Below are 19630 nucleotides of genomic sequence, written 5' to 3'. Positions count from 1 at the left end.
CCCCCAGTTTTTTCTCTTTTTAAAAAGATTTGTTTAGAGACAGTTGGGGAGAAAAATCTGGATCCAAATTGATCTCAGTAAATCATAAGGTATTACAATCTGTCCTTTTCTATTTTCTCCATTAAGTAATAGACTAAAATTCTTCATAGGGCACTGCCCAACCTGGCGCATCCCTACCTTTCTGCCCTTACTTATGGAGGTGCAGGCACGTGTGTCCTTCTTTTTACTTTTTCCAACAGAACGAGTTCATTTTCTCCCATCCAGCGATTGGGGCCCAGCAAGCATTTGGGGGGATTAAATTAATTCCATCTGTTTCAGTTTCTTCCACTTATCCTTCTGATGTTCAAATTGTTCCATCTTAGGCATGTAGGAACCTGTTCAGGTTGGCTCTTGGATTCCTTTTGACACAACCTCAGGAGCTTTTGAAAATGCCCTTGGCTTCTCTGTGGCTTCTTTCAACACCTTTCTTCTCTTCTCTCTTTGTTCATACCCCATGCTGGCCTCTGTGTTCCTCTAAGATATAACCCCCACCGCTTTTCCTTCCCCTGCCCCAGAATCTAACTTTATTGTGTGTGGTGTGTGACTGACTTAATTCCTGCACATCCTGTCAAACCTAATTTATCCATAAGGAAATCTTTTTTGTTTTTTTTTAAGGAAATCTTTCAAGATAAGATACAGCTCTGCCTAATCACCATCATCAAGTCCTGGTTAATTATAGACTGGTACCCACTAATATTTAGGGAGGTTTTTTTTCATATATGTCAGTCATGTTTGGGGGCTCTAAGAAGCCAAGTGTTTTTTGGATGGACCACTAATAGTACATTTATAGTTCACCTGCTATGATTCGATGTTTTTCCTTTTTTTTCATTGATTTCTACTTGTATTTTTATAGGCTATTTTAGCCTTTCAGATTTATCCTTTAAGCAAACTGCCTCCCCCATTCTACCCCCTACACATCTCACAAGCAAGCAGTATTTTTGCAGTCCTTGGTATGTGTTTATTTGCTTCAATAATGTGCTTAAAAATAGCCTCTTAGCATGTTCCTTAGAAGTGGTTCAGATTAACTCACTGGGAGTGGGGAGAGGGAGAACAGGTGAAACCATTGTGGCCCTGAGGTGGGAATCGTCTACTTCGAACTGATTAGTACTCTGTTTTTGGAGTTCCTCATAAATAAATGTTTAGAAATGGACTTTGTATCTTTGTGGAATACTGTTTCCTTAAACTTCCTTTCTTCGTGAAGCCCTGGTGGTGTAGTAGTTAAACATTGGACTATGATCTTCAAGGTCCACAGTACGAAACCACCAGCCTCTCCAGAGGAGAAAGATTTGGCTTTCTACTATTGTAAACTGCTGCAGCCTTGGAAACTCTCAGGGGGCAGTTCTGCCCTATCCTGTAGGGTCTCTATGAGTCATCATTCACTCAGTGGCAAGAAGTTCGGGTTTTAGCTTTATTTTTGGAATTACTATTGCCCACATTAAAGTTTTCTTTGTCCTTCCTTATGTCAGCATGTCGAATTGTGCTGTGTGTGCAGTTGCATCATCATTGCATTGCCACGTAGCTCAGATATCATTTTACGAGTTCTTCCTGCTCTACAGCGTTCTAACTCAATAGTATTACCTGTTCTAAGGAGCCATTATTTATTTTGTCTTCATACATAGCAATCTTGGGAACTTAGTTTCATTATCACCTGACCTGATTTTTAATCCTAAATGATGATACTCATAACTTCTTCATCCATAATCCAAATCCAAACCCACTGCCATCAAGTCAGTTCCAACTACAATAAACTGAAAGCAACCGGTACCATATATACTCGTGTATAACTGGAGTTTTTCAGCACATTTTAATGCAATTTTTTGGGTAAAATTAGGTGCCTCAGCTGATATTTGGGTCAGCTTATACTCGAGTATATGGTATTTCTTGAGTGGGGGCAACTATCATCTATGACAGATGATTTAAAATACATCATCATTTTCAAAAACTAAATATAGCAATTGTGTTTTAGGATTTCTGTAGTGATTTTTAAATTTAATAATGCTTACCTTGTTCTCTATCGCACTTGGCTCCATCTTTTCTTTGGATTTAAGGACAGCATCCCTTGGTTTTTACTACATCTCTAAGGTGGTAGAAGACTTCATGTTTACAAGGACCTTATCTCACTCAACAAATGTTAATCAAAAGAAAATAATTTAAAAAAAATAATTTTTGGCATTTTAGTTCAGTTTAAATAAGTTGAGGACTTTGTATATGCCTTTTTTGAAAAGTTGATGTTTTAAGTGATTGAATAATTAGCCTGCTCACCAAGATGTGGCAGTTCTAACCCAAAGCAGCTCCCCAGGAGACAGACCTGGCAGTCTTCTCCCTTAGAGTTCACTGCCTAGAAAACCCTACAGAGCAGCTCTACTGTCACATGAGGTGACTATGAAAGGGAACAGGTTCTAAGGCACATCACACCCTTGCTAAAAGACGCTAAAATGAACTGTGTTTGAGACCGTAGATGGTCTGGTAGTATAATCCTGAATATTGAAATAGACTTAGAGATATAAGGATAAAGCAAAAGGTAATGCTATGATATCATGGAAACCTTTACTTGTAAAAATAACAAAAAATGATGCTACCTTTTAGCATTATACTCAGTCTAGGTTTAGATACTACTGAAGATGGTGTTCTCATCTTTCTTCCATAAAGAATTCTGCCACCTTTGATTTACACAACATCAAAATAATGGTTTTGGCATGTCTAAGGGCCTCAGATTGAGTTCCTTAACAAAGTTCTCTGAGTTTTAGAAACGAAAAGAAATGTAAAGGAGCAAGATCAGGTCTGTATGTTGGATGGAGTCAAGTTTCCTAATGAAATTCTCCCGGGACAGCCCTGCTACTCTCCCAGAATAAGCAGGCGCACGGACTCGATGGGGCAGACTCCTCAGGGCGACTTTCCGGCCCTTTCTCTCACCGCTGCAGCCGTCCGTTTCCGTAAATCCCTGAGAAGACCCGTAGTCAGCAGATGTCTGTGGAGAATTCCCCATCACTCGTCCTGACCTTCTGAGCACATCTCAGTGTGGATTGGACAGTTTGGATTGGAGTCTATTTTGGAAAGCACCCGAGAGAAACAAAGACAAGTCTATTGCCAAGAACTTGTCTGCCACCGTCCACTGTTTGCAGAGACATGTTTAAGCACGTTTTCTGTGGAATAAACCCGTGCATGTATGAACTGGAAATCCAGTAGCAGTACTTGACTTACTCTTGTATTTATAGTATTTTAGATACCTATGAAATTTTGTATAATTTTACATAGTAAAATTTCATTGGCCATGGGGTTTGTATGTTGCCTCTGGTAATGTTTCAAAAGAGTATGCCAATGCAAATTGCTAGGTTGGAATTTTGCCAGGTGAGTGCAATTTTCAAAATAAAAGGATAAGGGAGATAAAAATGTTAGTTTTTCTGTTTTTTACCTTTTTTAAAAAAAAGAAAACAGCTTATCTCTTAAGAAGTGCTCTTCAAACTTTAATGAACAAAAGAGCCACCCGAGTTCTTTGTTATAACAGATACCTGGGCCTGAACTACAGTTTCTGATGTGAGTTTGTTTTTTTAAAACCCACTGTCATCAAGCTGATTCCAGTGCTTCGGGCTCTGTGAGTGTTCACGTATGCAAGCGTTCCACGGATACTGGTGCTCGTCTTCCTTCCAGCCCTCTGAACAGGGCTTCCCTAGCGCATAACAAGCCAGAGCTCTCCCAGAATTCCTGGTTTTAGGAAAGAGCAGAAGTTAGTCCCACTTCACCTTTTTCCTTGTGCTTGTAAAATAATTTTCTCTTTTAATAGAAACCATGAGCAGCTTATTACTTCAGCTTCTTACCTTAGCACTTTGTTGTCTCTCTTTTTTTAAAATTGTGAATTAGGTAAGGGTTTACCTTTCAGATCATCATTTTTTAATTTAATTTTATTGGAGCCTTGTACAACTCTTATCACAATCCATACATCCATCCATTGTGTCACATACATTTGCACATTTGTTGCCATCAACATTCTCAAAACATTTGCCTTCTACTTGAGCCCTTGGTATAAGCTCCTCATTTTTTCCCTTCCTCCCCCTCCCCCTTCCTCATGAACTCTTGATAATTTATAAATTATTATTATTTTGTCATATCTTACATTGTCCAACGTCTCCCTTCACCCACTTTTCTTTTGTCCATCCCCCAGGGAGGTGGTTATATGTAGATCCCTGTAATCAGTTCCCCTTTTCCACTCTACCCTCCTTCCACCCTCCTGGTATCGCCACTCTCGCCACTGAAGGGATCATCCGCCCTGGATTCCCCGTGTTTCCAGTTCCTATCTGTACTAGTGTACATCCTCTGGTCTAGCCGGATTTGTAAGGTAGAATTGGGATCATGATCATTTTTTTATTCATCAAATTAAACAACTTTAAGCCTTCCACCAACTTGTCCCGTGCACCACCACCTCCATTGTTCCCCGCCCCCACTCCTTCTTTTCCCTGTTGTAGGAGATCATCTTCCTTAACCTTTGATCCTGGGGTTTACGGTAGGACTGGGGAGGTTACTGACTTGAGCTGTATCTTCTTTTGTCTTAAATCTATTACGTTTTTTGTTTGTTTGTTTGTTTGTTAAAAAAAAGGTTTTCTACACCAGTTTGTTTGTTTGTTAAAAAAAAGGTTTTCTACACCAGCTCATTCAGGTAGATAGTGTGCATCTGGGAATTTATCCATTGCCTGTAGGTTTTCAAATATGTTGGAGTACAGTCCTTCACAGTACTGTTATCTCTTTCCATTGTAATGCCACCCATTTCCTTTCTTATTGATGACATCTGCATATTCCCTTTCTCTTTGTTTGCCCGTAGTTAGTCAATCTTGTTAATTCATGCAAAGAAACTAACTTGTCTTGTTGGTTTCTTTCTATTGTTTTTCTGTTTTCTGATGCATTTATTTCTGTTCTAATCTTTATTATTTCCTTCCTTCTGGTGGTTGAGGGTTTATTTTGCCGTCTAGTGCTAATTTTTGTTTTTCCTGGTTCTAATTGTGTAAGATGTTGGGTTAAAGTGCTGGTTTTTGGTTCTTCATTCTTCCATGTGTGCATTGATTCCTATAAATTGCCCTCTGAGTACCAGCCTTTTCTGTGTCCCAGAGGTTTTGATATGTTGTCTTTTTGTTCGCATTTGTCTCAAGGATTTTACACATTTCCATCCTTGTTTCTTCAGTGTTCCCAGTAGTTTTTAAACAGGACGTTGTTTGATTTCCACGTATCTGAATGTTTCTCCGTGGTCTTCCTATTGTTGATTCCTAGTTTTATAGCATTACGATCTGAAAACATGTTCATGACATCTCAATGTCTTTGAACTTATTAAGGCTTCCTTTGTGGCCATATGTAATCTATTGTGTATTTGTCAATCAGGTGGTAATTAAGTGGGTGGTAGCCCATGCCCACTAGTTTTATCTGTTGAGTATGTTGGCTGGGGTTGTGTATGGGAGGGGAGTTGAGTAGAGGGGAGAGGGTGGGCAGTTGACTCCCTCAAGTAGAGCAAGAAAGGACTGTTAACACAGTCAAAACACAAAGACACACACAAACAAGACCAAGTACACACCCACACCCACATGCAAACCCTCAAGCTAACGCCAACGCTGGTTTCTCTTTCCCAATCCCAGTACTTGATTGCCAAGTGCCCGCCCAGTAGGTGCACAGGAGGAGTACAGCCTCAGCTGCACAAGAGTAGGAGTTGGTGACTGTTTAACAAAAGCTTGTGGAGAGTTAGGGATGACTCTGTTTCTTTCCTCCTGTGTCTTTCTACTTGGGTTTATCTAAACAGTGAAAGAATAATGCGGGGTGGGGGGGTGGGGGGCGACTAGAATAACACCAGATCCCCAAACCAGAGCTGGCTGCTGCTTTTTATGAAGTCCAGGCCTTTGGCTGACTTCTGTGGTGGCCAGCAAGTGTGGGTATCTGGGGTGGGTCACCTCTCTTTGGCTGTGATAGTTTATCATGACCAAAGCATGAAGAAGGAAAAAATTAAATGGGAGTGGGGCGTGGGGAGAAAGCCCCAGCCTGTCATCTTACTGCACAGTGGCGTTAGCCCCAGGGCACTGCTTAGAGTTGGAGCCTTTCTAGGAGCTAAGAGGAGAGTTGAGCCAAGTGGTAGGTTGCAAATGTGTGGGCCTATGTGACCTCTGGACTCCTAGATGCCCTGGGGAACCTAGTGCTTCAGCCTCTCATACTAAGTGAGGGTCCCCATCAGGCCCACTGTCTATAGGAGTGCATTCACTGCCTCAAGGATGTGGAGGGAAGGGCAGGACCATCCTCTACTGGACTCGATTGGGTCTCCCAGCTTTTGTCTTTTCATCCAGCAGGTGGGAGGAGACAGAGTGTCCACTCCTCTCTGGCTTTCTCAAGGCAATCAGAGAGCGTTCTGGACTGTGGAAGGGTTGTTCAACTCATGATTCTCCAGTTTGGAATTTGATATTCCCCTGATTGTCTTTGTGTGGGCTCTGCCTTTTTGTTTTCTGTGTCAGGATTCTGCTCCCTTCTTTTTCCTTTCCACAGAGATCTATGGTTCCAGATTTTTTCTCTGTCCATTTATTTCACATCTCAGTTGCAGAAGGTCCGTGTAACACATCTAGCCAGAAGTCCTAGCACTTATTTCTTTAACTGACATTAGTTATCGTCATTGAGACCTTGCCACCTGTCTTCCCACCTTGGTGGGAAACGCATTCTTCCTGTCCCCTAAGGCCAGTTTCTGTACTATTTATATTAGGGGGTCTTCATCTTTACACTCTGTCCAGCAGGTTCGCAACTATCGTCTCCTGGTTTTTCTCAACCTATGAGCATATTCCCACCACTTGTCTATCCGTTCGGTCGTCATTCGGGGGGTGGCTTGTGTGTGGCTGTGATGCTGGAAGTGATGTCATTGGTATTTCAAATTCCAGAAGGGTTACCCAAAGTTGACAGGTTTCAGGGGAGCTTCCAGCCTCAAAACAGATTATGAAGAAAGAATCAGCTCCCAACTTCAGAGCAAGTAGCCAGCAAAAACCTGAGGGGGTACCCCCAAAAGCAGATTTTTCCCCCTCAAAGCTATGTATTTAAATTTTTTTTTTTTTTTTTTTGCAAAACAACCTGCCACCTTCAAAGTACTCTTCATTACACTAAATACATTTGTCAAATCTGCAATTCCATTCGTGGAAACTTTTTTCAAACTCATCTGTTTGGATGACTGAGAGCACCTCCCTCGTTTTTTTCTTCACCATTTCTACGTTGTCAAATCACTCTCCTTTCATGTTCCTCTTCATTTGCAAAAACAAAAAGAAGTCATACAGCGAGTGAGATGGCTGCATGAGCAGGTGCATTGTCATGGTGGCAAAGCCGGTCCCCCATGTGCCACAAATCAGGCCTTTTTTTCCCAGCACACTCTTATGCAATCTTTTTAGAACCTCTGAATAGAAAGCTTGATTTAACAGAATGACCTGGTGGAATGAACTCTTAAGTGCATTATCCCCCTCACATAAAAAACAAATAAATGAGCATTGTCTTGTGTCTTTCATTTCACTTGACAAGCTTTTTTTTGGGTGAGGTGACAATGGCTTGATTGATGTTTGCTCTTGGGTGTGTAAGAAATAGCACTGTGTCTCCTCACCAGTAATGACCTTGGGAAAAACGTCTGGGTTGCTTCAAAGTTGTTCTTTCAAAGCACAGCATGTTTCCACGTGATGCTCTTTTTCCTGGTCAGTCAAAACCCAAGGCACAAATTTTGCAGCCACCCATCTCATTCCCAAATCTCCCGTAAAAATTTGCTGAACCGAGCTCCAAGATAGTCCAGATAACTTCCCTATCTCTTCAGTGGTCCATCATCATTGGTCTTCCAGCACAAGTGCACGAAATTTGACAACATTTTGATCTGTTCAGGAAGTTGATTGACATCCAGAACGAGGTTTGTCATTGACATTTCACCTCTTTTGAAACAGGAAAACCACTCAAACACTTGAGTTTTTCCCATAGTGCTGTCCTTGTAAGATGCGAACAAGATCACAACAATATCTGGGGCATTTTCCACCCGAGCAGGAAACAAAATCTCACAGCTGCACTCTGCTCTCTTAAATCGACCATCACATAATCGATGTTCGAGTGAAACTGCTTTATCAAAAAAATTCACTGTAACCAGAGAGAACCTTCACAGGCGACGTCACTGGGTGCACTAACTCAGAGCAAGTTGTTGAATGCTCTCCTAGTGGGAAAAATGCATACTACGAAAGCTCTGCCCAGCATCAGCTCCTTTTTCCAATTTTGTGGGGGTACCCCCTCATATGCATACATTATGAATACATTTTCTATTTCACTTGACTTCTATATATCACTAAACAGTATTGGCTGTTTTCTCCTTAAAAAATATTCCTTTAACTTCTATGACACTATTCTTTTAAGGGTTTCTACTTCCCCTCTTGGAGCCCGGGCGATGTGGTTACTTTCACATCGGGCTGTGGTTCATGTGGTTGGCAGTTTGAAGCCACCAGCAGCTCGTGGGAGAAAGACGAGGCTTTCTACTTTCATGAACAGTTACAGTCTCGAAACCCCCCAGAGGTTCTGAGTCTGCATTGACTCCATGCAGTGAGAAAGAGAGTCTTTGGCTCTTGAGCCCCTTGGAAGCTTCGTTTAAGAGTTTCTCTTTCTCTCTAGCCCCTTAATTTGGATACACATCTACTTCCTTGCTTTTGACCATGACACAGATGCTGATGACTCTCACTGTGAATCTCCAAACTTGTATATCTCTTCCAAATTAAGGACCCTTCTGTAAATGTAGCATTTTCTGATTCTGTTCTCCTGAAACTTCTCTTCCATGTTTCTGATCTTGGTGAGTATCACATAACTATCTAGTCCAGAAACCATGAGCCTTTCTTTCCCACACTGATGTGTGTGTTTGTTTTTTCCAGCACACTGAGTTTTCAAGTCCTGTTGACTCTATAGAATCAATTCGTGTTCTCAAATCAAAATCATGCTTTTTCCTTTGTTTCACTCTGACTACATTGCTACGTGCTGTCATTATTTCCACATCTCTGGTGTAGCTTACATTCTATTGTTTTTAACATTGGTGGCGGGCCTAGGGGAGGAAGTCCTGGGCTGTGGAGGGCTGGGCTGCCCAGCCACTCTGTTGTTGGTGAGCAGCCCTAGTGACTTGTAATTCTTTGTTGGGCTGATAATCTCCAGGTTAGCAGTTTAAATCACCAGCCTGCTCCTCAGGGGAAAGACGAGGCTTTGTACTCCTGTAAGAGTTACCGTCTCAGGTGCAGTTCTACCCTGTCCTGTAGGGTCACTGGGAGTCAGAATTGACTTAATGCCACTGAGTTCCTTTTTGTTTTGTGGCTTATTGTTATTCAAGTTCTAGTTCATATCCTTTCTTCAAGGAAGTCTGCACTGTGTTGGTTGGTGGCTTAGTGGGCTGCAAGCTGGAAGGTCAGCAAGTGGATCCCACCAGCCACTTCATGGGAGAAAGAGAGGCTTTCTGCCTCCTATAGCAACCTCTTATGAGTTTCTCTAGACCTCTTCACATCATATTTATAGCACATCAAACTGAATTAGAATTATATTTACCTGACTCCCTTACTAATACTGGAAGGTTCTTGTAGACCAGGATTTTATCTTTAATCTTAGTATCCCTAGAGTATTAACATGGTACTAGAAGAGAGTGACATTTGAATTTTTCTTGGATATATTACCAACTCAGTGAAAACAGTTACCAAAATTTTTTCGATTCTTTGCACCCAGACAAATAATTTCTAGCTACTTTCTTATGGAGTAAAGAAAACAGGGCGAAAGTTGCAGGGGCCGGGGTGGTGGTGATTTCTTATAATGACCTGAGAAGGCATTGCAGAAAGGCAGTATATTTTCTATTAAAGTTTTTTGCTTCTTTTAGTGTTTCACTGAATGTTGTTGTCAATTTGTAGTCTTTAGGCAACTTTTCATCCAACAATGGACCCTTTCAACACTACTTGAGTGGTGATCCCAGTCAGCCCTTGGACAGTTCTGGTTTTCCTGAAGATACTCCAGTCTCTCCTGCCGGCGCCACCACCGCGGATGCGCAGCTCGTAGCCGTGGACGGGAGAGGCGAAGTGAAGTGTGGAGGAGAGGATGGCAGAAGTCATAGTGGAGCCCCACACCGGGAGAAACCAGGGGGAGAAAACGAGGAATTCTCGAATGTCAGAAGAGCGAGAGGTGTGTGTCACTTTTGGTGGGGTTGTTTTCTCTTGTTATCTTTATAAATCAATTGGTGAGATGGATATTTTAGATAGGGAAGCACTAGGACTATCATCTTGCAAAGGGAATATTTAAAAGAACCTCACACAACATAGGACGTTTTTTTCTGTAGTTTGGCTTCCCTCCTTTGATTTCACAGGAGATGGTAGTGGGGTCCCTAAAGCAATAGAGAAAGACATTTCTAGTTCTCTGTCTTTCATGACTTATTGAGGTTGCCAAATGTATGTGCTATCACTCTCTCGAACATTCACTTACCAGTTGTTCCACCTGTGCTGCTTTTCCCCCAACCCCTTACAAGAGAAAGCTTGAATTTCTTCTCGCCTTTATGTTTTTGTCACTATGGTCAAAATATACCATTTTAAGGCTGACAAATCCAGTGGTAGAGATATAAGAACATTTAGGAATACAGAGGTAACCATTAATAGTGGTACTGTGATTGGGTATAAGAGCAGCCAGAGCTTTGTGCAAAAGTAAATATTTATTTATACTTATTCAAAGTAGGAAATGAAAAGATTCGATCTTTAAAAACAGAGAATTAATGGTATTATAGGAAATGTTTTTTAAAATAAACACTTAAGCAAAATATAAACCTTCTTAATGTATCAGAAAATACACATGACACATTTTTTATTTAAACTATGGAAACAAGCCACATTGTAAAATAGTTTCAAAATGCAGAAGCCTTCCTGTAAGCATAAGATCAAAGACCCTAGGCCAAATATATATATATTTTATAGCAATAAAAGTAAGCTAACTATACTCACCTATTTCCAGAAAAAAGTGTTCATGTTTACCAAGTGTTTTACGTTACACGTGTGTGTGTTTGCATCTAAGACAGAGATTCAGAAAAATAAAAGGATTGACAAATGCACATTTTTTTAAAAAGTGAGGTTTCAATCTTAATATCAGGTTGGATTAATTTCAGGGCAAGAAAAATTAAGACAAAGATATTTAATGTTAAACTGCATAAGAAAGATGTTATAAACTGACTATATAGTAAATTTCAAAAATCACAGGAGACATAAAGAGAAATAGGAAAAAATCATATTAATTGTTGGGATTTTTTTTTTTTTTTAACATTTTATTAGGGGCTCATACAACTGTTATCGCAAGCCATACACACATCAATTGTGTAAAACACATTTGTACATCATTCTTAAAACATTTTCTCTCCACTTAAACCCCCGACATTAGGTCCTCATTTTTCCCCTCCCTCCCCGCTCCCCCCTCCCTCATGAGCCTTTGATAGTTTATAAATTGGTATTTTGTCATATCTTGCCCTACCCGACGTCTCCCTTCACCCACTTTTCGGTTGTCTGTCCCCCAGGGAGGAGGTCACACAGAGTTCCTTGTAATCATTTCCCTCTTTCCTACCCATTCTCCCTTTACCCTCCCTGTTTCGCCACTCACACCACTGGTCCTGTAGGGCTCATCCGCCCTGGATTCCCTGTATTTTCAGTTCCTATCTGTACCAGTGTACATCCTCTGGTCTAGCCAGACTTGCAAGGTCGAATTCGAGTCATGGTAGTGGGAGCGGGGAGGAAACATTTAGGAACTAGAGGAAAGTTGTATTTCTCATTGTTGTTACATCGCACCCTGACTGGCTCGTCTCCTCCCTGAGACCCCTCTGCAAGGGGATTTCCAGTGGCCTACTAAAAAGAAGAAAAAAATATCAAAGATAAGATAACAGCTCGAAAACTAGGTATGGAATTGCTCCTCATGCCATAAACTTTGCAAAATAGTGACAGGGAAGATAATTAGGAACAAGCTAAAAGACCACTCTGCATTTACAGGTATCTCTGGGGGATAGTGCAGCTTCGGGTGCAGAGGACTTCAACAAAGTGAATGTTGCAGTAAATCAAGTCATATGATTTTTTTGGTTTGTTTCTTAGTATATATATTTTAGTTTCATTATACTGTACAACAGAGCCCTGTTGGTTTAGTGGGTCGCTCGTTAGGCTGCTACCCCCAAGGTCAGATGTTCGAAACCACCACGTGCTCCAAGGGAGAAAGATAAGGCTTCTACTCACATAAAGAGTTAGTCTGGGAAACCCCAAAGGGTTTCTGTCCTATATAGGGTTGCTGTGAGTCAGAATTGACTCAGTGGCAGAGAGTTTGGTTTGGATTGGTCCTGTGCAATGTTGTTAAGTGCTGTCAAGTCACTCTCGACTCATAGAAACACTATGTATAATAGAACCATTGTTATGCGTGACCCATTGCTGCAGCCACTGTGTCAATCCTCTGGTTACAGTAGCATTTTGAAAAAGTTTGGCATATTGTGAGAATTACCAAAATGTGAAAGACACAAAATAAGCACATGCTGTTGGGAAAATGGCACAGGTGGACTTGCTTGTTTCATGGTTGCCACAAACCATGAATCTGTGCTTCAAACCAAAACCCCCAAACCCATAGTATCTACCGAGTACAATGCTGTGAAGTACAATTCAGTAATTAAGCAACGTATGCCTGTGTACAGGAAGTTGTGCTCCGTGCCTGTAGAAAACAATGAGGAAGAAGGTGGGTCAATACATTTTTGAAAACCACCTTGTGCTTTGTGGGAAGCAGACCGGGAGCAAAAGAGCCTCACGGAAAAAGATTCCGTGCCCTCCTCGAAGCCTTTTGGATAAACAGCCAGAATGACCTCAACGTTTGCTATTGTTTTCTCCTCCATTGTGGTTTAGAGAAAGATTAGAGATTGAGGGATAATACGGTAGAATAAATTTCTTCTTGTAACAAAAACGTAAAGGAAGATAGAAAATAAATGGGGGCTTGGGTCACCTTGGATCTGACTCACTAGACTTCAGACATTAATCCTTCACTTCTGCTATAGACAGGCATCAACACAGTCAGAGTTAGAAGAAATTAGAATTTGTTTTCACATTTATTCTCCTCTTCTCAATTTTGACAAAGGAGGAAAGAAGAGAAGGCAGGGAGAATAAATGTTTCTGGCTGCCAGAAACATTTAGATCTTTGGTGAAGCAGAGATCTAAAACACAAAACTCAAAACCTCACTACCATGAAGTATTTAATGCCAACTCATAGCAACCCTAATAGTACGGAGCAGAACTGCCCCTCTGGCTTCCCAAGACTGTGCATCTTGATGGGAGTAAAAAGTCGCATCTTCTTCCAGGAGCAACTGCGGATGGTTTCAAATGACTGACCTTGCAGCTAGTAGCCCGACATGTAGCCCGTAACGTGACCACATACACTATTGGCCAGAGGAAGAACCCCAATACAGGACATTTAGCAAAATAACTCAAAAGAATAGCAGAACATTCCCTTTGTACCTCAACTATCTAGTCTGGTCCTATCAGACCAAAAGCCTATCTATTATGGAAACAGGATGCATTCAAACCAAACCTTCAAGCTCAGATTGGGGGTGGGGGGGACAGGGACATGCCAATAGGGCCAATGTAAACATGGTAAAAACACTCTACTAGTCTTAGGTAAATTGATAGAAGCTGCTACACAGATCAAGTAACAAAACAAACTTGGAATCTATGCAGACATTTACACACAAGAAAAAAAAATAAGGAAGGAAATAGACAAACAAAAGATGAATATTCTGTTTTGGAAAACAACTTTAGGTGACTAATACTTCTCATTCAAAGAAAAAATATATTCATTCTTAAAATAAGAGATTAAAGCAGAGATGATAAAAATGTTTTTTAGCTTTTGATTGTGATCCGAGATTTTTAGAGTAAATGGGTTTTCTGCTCAGGAACTCATACATTCGTCTCACCTCCTGTGTTTCCCATGTCCAGGCTTCTTCCTCATTCTTGCCCTTTGAGCTTCCTCTTTGCCCTTTTGATCTCAAATGGTTGGTGGTGATTCTCTCCCCCAATGGTCTCCACTTTTCAGCCAGGTTCGTTCACTCATTGCAGTGGCCACATGAACAGTAGTCGTGATTAAAGAGTTTATTAAGAAGTTAGCAGCAAGAAAAAAAAAAAGAAGTTAACAAGTTGCGATATGGCAAAATAATAATAACAATAATAATATATAATATAAAATAATAAGGGTTCCTTGGGGGTGGGTGGAAGAGGGAGGGGACAAAGGGGAGTTGATATCAAAGAGTTCAAGAAGAAAGGAAATGTTTTAAAACCGATGGTGGCAGCAGTTGTGTAATTATGCTTGATCTAATTGAATTGTGGATTGTTATAACATCTGTAAGAGCGCCCAATAAAATGATTAATGAAAAGAAAGATGTTAACAGGTTATACAATGAAGGTGAGAAATGCTCATGGTGTATTACAAAGTTCTCTCAGGGCCACTAATAAATGCCCAAACGGCATACCACTCTGCTGTAATCCTCAATCCACAGGCACTCAGCCCCAGCTCTGTGGGTTCCCTCAATTGAGTGCCCAGGGGCACTGAACTCTGCAGCCAGTCTCCTGCCCCAAAGCACTCTACTTTACTTGCTTTGTGGGCTGGGAAGTGCACCAATCTGGCTCATGCTCTAGCTTCTGATTCTGTTGCTGCTGGTACTCCTCTGCCACTCTTCTGGTGTCTTAACTGTGTTCTGGATCAAGGAGGCTCACTGCGCAGGGACCTTGGGGTCCAGAGAACGACCTTCAGCTCTGGCTCTTCGCTGGTAGCAAGATCACTTCTGCTTCTTGGAGGGCTCATTTTATACCCAGTAAGATGGCAATCACAGTGAAGCCTGTTCATAATTACTCACAGGTGAATCCTGTCAGTGTTGTCTTCGCCTTCTTAGCAAGATGCAAGCAGGAAAAAGCTCTTTGGTGGGAGTCACAGAAGCTGTGGCTGGAAGAGCCACATTAAATAATCCACTGCCCCTGCAATTGTTCTGAGGGGTGAATACCTTCATGATGTTATTGTTCACCTTGTAGACCTGTCTACTGTTTGGTTGAAAGCTAAGCCTTGAGAAAAGTGAGTTCAGTTCCAGGCCTAAAGAGTGACCAAGGCCATAGTCTCTGAGGTTCCACCAGTCTTTGTCAGACCAATAAGCCTGGTCTTTTTTTTATGACTTTGAGCTTTGTTCCGTCCTGTCCTGTGCCATCTGTTAGGATCCTAATTCAGCAGTAGTAGCCGGGCACCATCTAGTTCTTCTAGTCTCAGGGTCATGGAGACTGATTTTCACATGGCCCATTATTTAGTTATTTGGACCAATTGTTTATGCATTTTTTTATTTTCTTCACCCTTCTTTCTTCTGTACACAGAAACCAGTAGGTGTACCTTAGATTGCTACTCACCAAAGTAGGATGTAGAACACTGATGAGGGTAATACCAATTCTTTAATCCCTAGTGGTGTAGTAGTTTAAGCACTCAGCTACAAGGCTGCTAACCAAAAGATTGACAGTTCAAACCCACCCTTCCCCTCTGTGGGAGAAAGATGTAGTTAGTGTCTTTTCTCATAAAGATTACAGCGTAGAAAGCCCTCTGAAATAGTTATACTCTGTCCTGCAAGTCACTATGAGTTGAAAGTCAATTCCAGAGTACCCACCAATATAAATAAATATGGGTGGGGTGGGGTGGGTAAAAAGGATGGCTATATAGCAAAATCTTAATAAAATTGAGAGGGCAATATCTATATAAATAGCATTGAATTTATAATAAAAATGCATTTTAAAAACTCGTAAGCTATCCTAGAGGATTTTATCTTAATAATATATTTAAAATGTTGCTGTTTGTTATATAGAGACTCATTAGTTTATTGCAAAATAGTCATGCACATAACATTAGCACTGCAGAATCAGAATGAACAATTGCAATGTTATCTTAAATGTTAGAGTCCAAATCTTTGGGCCTCAGGCTTTTCCCAAGTGGACTCAAGGAGGGAAGGCCTGACCACCATTTGAGCTCAGAGGAGGTCTCTTATCGCTAGGGTCTGAGGTCGGTTGTGATGAGCAATGTCTTAGGGAGCTTCTCAGAACAGAGAACTTTGCTGCTATCGTCTTCAAAGGTGAGAAACCCATAGGCTGCTATGCCTGTCTGCTGCTGTGCTTAGCTGTCATTGGATGCTTTATTGTTGCCAGTTAAGAGAGTTGTTGTATAACATTTGTATGGTTAGCTAATTTATAGAGATTTGAATGATTGGCAGTTAGGGCATGGCATATTTATGTTTTGTTAATTTCTAGAATTATGAATAATGTTACACTTCACTCTCACAGAGTTCAGGTACAAAACTCATTTTCAGAAAGAAACTTCATATACTTCTATTACCTGTCCTCAAGAAGAGGACAACTTCCTATTCACTAATAGTTAATGGTTAAAGAGTGTTATAGAAATGCATATGTTTCTAAGTTCAGACATTCTCTGTTTAGAACTTAACATTATAAGTGACTTATATGTAGATATCTGATAGCATTATAAAAACATCCTAACAGTATAAAAGCATTATAGCTTGATGCACTTTAACAATCACAGATTTAGATGTGATTTGAGAGCAGATAGAAAGCATACATAAACGTACATTGTGATGAAACCTCAAATGCCCAAAAAGGAAAACATATTATTTATCAATCAGCCTTTTTTTTTTTTCCACCATTAGTCATTGGCTTATTAGGAAACAGCTCCCAGAGACATAATCTAGAGGGCAACAGCTGCTGCTGGGTCCCCTGGCCCATGGTGACCTCACGTACAAAAGCCTGAACAGCTGCTCCCCCGCCCCCCGCCATATCAGTCTTTTAATACTACACAAAAATCCACCTTCAATTAAAATTTTCTTTTACCTTATTAGTAAAGAATTTTTGAACATCTACCTCAACTATGTATATTACTCCTGAATTATGCACAGTCAGGAGCTTGTAATATAGTGTGTATATATAAAACCTTAAAAATAAAGGAATTTAAATCTATCGATATAAATAGAAGTTTATATATCTGTCCAGTGGATTATTTTGTGTACTCTTTGATTGCTTTCACTGTACCTTGGAGACCAAGATTTCAAAGAAATACCAAGAAGAGGAAAATGAATAATATACACAGTTTCCACTTCCATGAAATTATTTACAACGAAACTGTTTTGCTCCCTGCAAATAGGACATAGGATGCATCATTTGAATGAAGGAGCCAAAGGTCAGAAAATGGGAAGTGGAGGTGATGGAGAACGGTGGGGTTCAGACAGAGGGTCCCGAGGCAGCTTCAGTGAGCATATCGCTCTTGTGCTCATGAGATTACAGGAAGACATGCAGGATGTCCTGCAGAGACTGCATCAGCTGGAAACAATAACTGCTTCCCAGGTAAGTTCTTAAACTTGCCTTGTCGTTGTTGAGTTCCAGTTGTTGAGCTTGTAAAACTGTATAGTTTATGTTGGTAGATTTACACAAATCTGTATAGTTTAATGATTTTCATGTGTACGTAAAAAGGACCCATTTTGTAACCCACTTTTTTTCCAAAACAATTTTATTGGTAGTTACTACAGATATCAGCTAATTCCATAGTTCAATCACATCAAGAAGTATTGTACAATTGCTACCACAATCTGCTTCAAAACATTTGTTTCTTTCTTGAACTCCTTGACATCAGCTCCTTTTTATCGCGCCCTCCCCATCACTGTGTGCCCCCAGAAGCCCTTATTCTATTGGCTGCCCTCAGAGGCTCATCAATCTTGGCTTTGATGAGCTGAAAACCAGAAAAGCATGTAACAAAAATTCAAGAGGGTGACCCCCAATGACATAACACATCTGAAATAAACCCCAATATGAACAAAGAAAAAAATACAGAAAAGGTTGAAAACCAGATCAGGCTTAATATGCTTCAGAGGAGGGAATCAACTGACAATTTTACCCAATTTTTAAGTGATTTCTCTTTAAGATTGCCATAAAAGCGAAATATCTTAGGGTAATATAAATGTTTCAGAATGTAAAATCAGCTGCACCACTCTGGAGGTCCGTGTAGGATGCATGTTATATTGTACCATTTTAGGAACCATTTCTCGTGAGTCCATCATGAAAGCGTGATTGCCTCCTAATAAGCATTATCTATTATCTTTTTCTAAACTCTGGAGAGAGGAAATATAGTAAGTAATATGTTAATATATTATTAAAAATATATTAAATGTGTTAAGTATTAAGTCTTTATTTAGTATTCCTCAAGATGGATTCAGAATCATAGTGTGACCTCTATTTTCATGAAAGACCAAGTGTATCAAACTTTTTGAAAAGGGTGTGCAGCTAGTCAGTTGCAGAAACTCAAGCAGAACCCAGATACCTTTCTAGCCCAATGTTCCTTCTACTGACAGAGACGGCTTTCCCGTATTGAAAGAAGCTAGGCAGTGGGCTGTAGAGTAGAAGGGGAAAGAGTGTACATTAGGAAAAGAAAACTCAGTTAGGCTCAGAGTTTGTCTGTGTTGTGGTCATGTTTAGACTAAGTTGACAGAGTTTTCAAAGGCTACTGGTGGGTTTCCCAATTTGTCCATTGACCTGTCTGTGTTTGAGTAACACTTGCTACAGAGAAGAAAGAAGCAATCAGCCTGAGTGTGTGACATTACTTCAGACATGTTACAACCTCTAGGCATCATACCACACAAGTTAAGAGGAATATGTAGAAATCAAAGAAAATGTGCCCCATCCCTTGATGTAATAATGATTATACCATTCTTCTTGATATGAATGAGCAGTAGAACTATTGAATTGTATGATATGTAAATTATGTGCAATAAAACTGTTGGGGGGGGAGAGAGTAAAAATTACTTTAGATGTGTTTATAAATGTACTAATTTTATTTAAACTAAAATTTTAAATATAAATAATTTTGGAAGAATTATTTATAATGATAATACAGCATATTTGTTGTAAAACAAAACAAAACAACCTACTGCCACAGAGTCAGTTTCAACTCCTAACAATCCTATGGGGTTGCGAAGGCTGTAATCTTTTATTTTTAATTATTTTATTGAGGGCTCGTACAAAAAGGCTGTAATCTTTATAGAAGCAAATTGTCACTTCTTTCTTCCATGGAGCAGATAGTTGCTTTGCACACTGGCCTTTTGCTTAGCAGCCAGCCTCTTAAACTTGGCAACCAGGGCACCTGCCACTAAATAAATACTCAAATTCATTATGTAAGTGTTACAAACAGTTGTGAATTTCTCTTACTATTTCATAAGTAACTTATTCAAGTTAGCAAGGCTTCTTGGTTATATTTATGATCAACTGGAATGTGAGTATTTAGGCTTTATAGATTCACCATACAAGAATATATAAACTTCTGTTTTGTGCTGCATTATTTAGACAAAAGGGTTTTATTGCTTTTATTGGCCCCTTAACAGTATCTGTGATACAAAAGAAGAATAGTATCTTAAATTCACTGCATTGACTTGTTTATGTAGATAAATAGCCATGACTACAATACAGATCAATGTAGATTATTGATATCAAATATAAATTTTACACACACCTTTTGCAAATGGGAAAATTGTACTATT

The 19630-nt window shown here is 40.1% G+C and overlaps 1 protein-coding gene across 3 annotated transcripts in view; it reads left to right on the top strand.

The window, feature by feature from the left end:
- ACBD5 (acyl-CoA binding domain containing 5) overlaps positions 1–19630 on the top strand; it is a 60484-nt gene that overhangs the window by 34336 nt on the left and 6518 nt on the right. For all 3 annotated transcript variants that reach the window (XM_045300198.1, XM_045300197.1, XM_004716116.3), the window contains 2 exons: positions 9936–10203; positions 17248–17447. In XM_045300198.1, coding sequence (XP_045156133.1) covers positions 9936–10203; positions 17248–17447 — 468 coding nt within the window. The remainder of the gene's footprint in view (positions 1–9935; positions 10204–17247; positions 17448–19630) is intronic.

Source organism: Echinops telfairi, unplaced genomic scaffold (assembly GCF_000313985.2).
Source record: "Echinops telfairi isolate 266 unplaced genomic scaffold, ASM31398v2 ScPeMD7_7461;HRSCAF=8499, whole genome shotgun sequence".
NCBI classification, from domain to species: Eukaryota; Metazoa; Chordata; class Mammalia; order Afrosoricida; family Tenrecidae; genus Echinops; species Echinops telfairi.
Note: the sequence above shows the minus strand (reverse complement) of the source record. Positions and strands in the feature narration are given on the sequence as shown.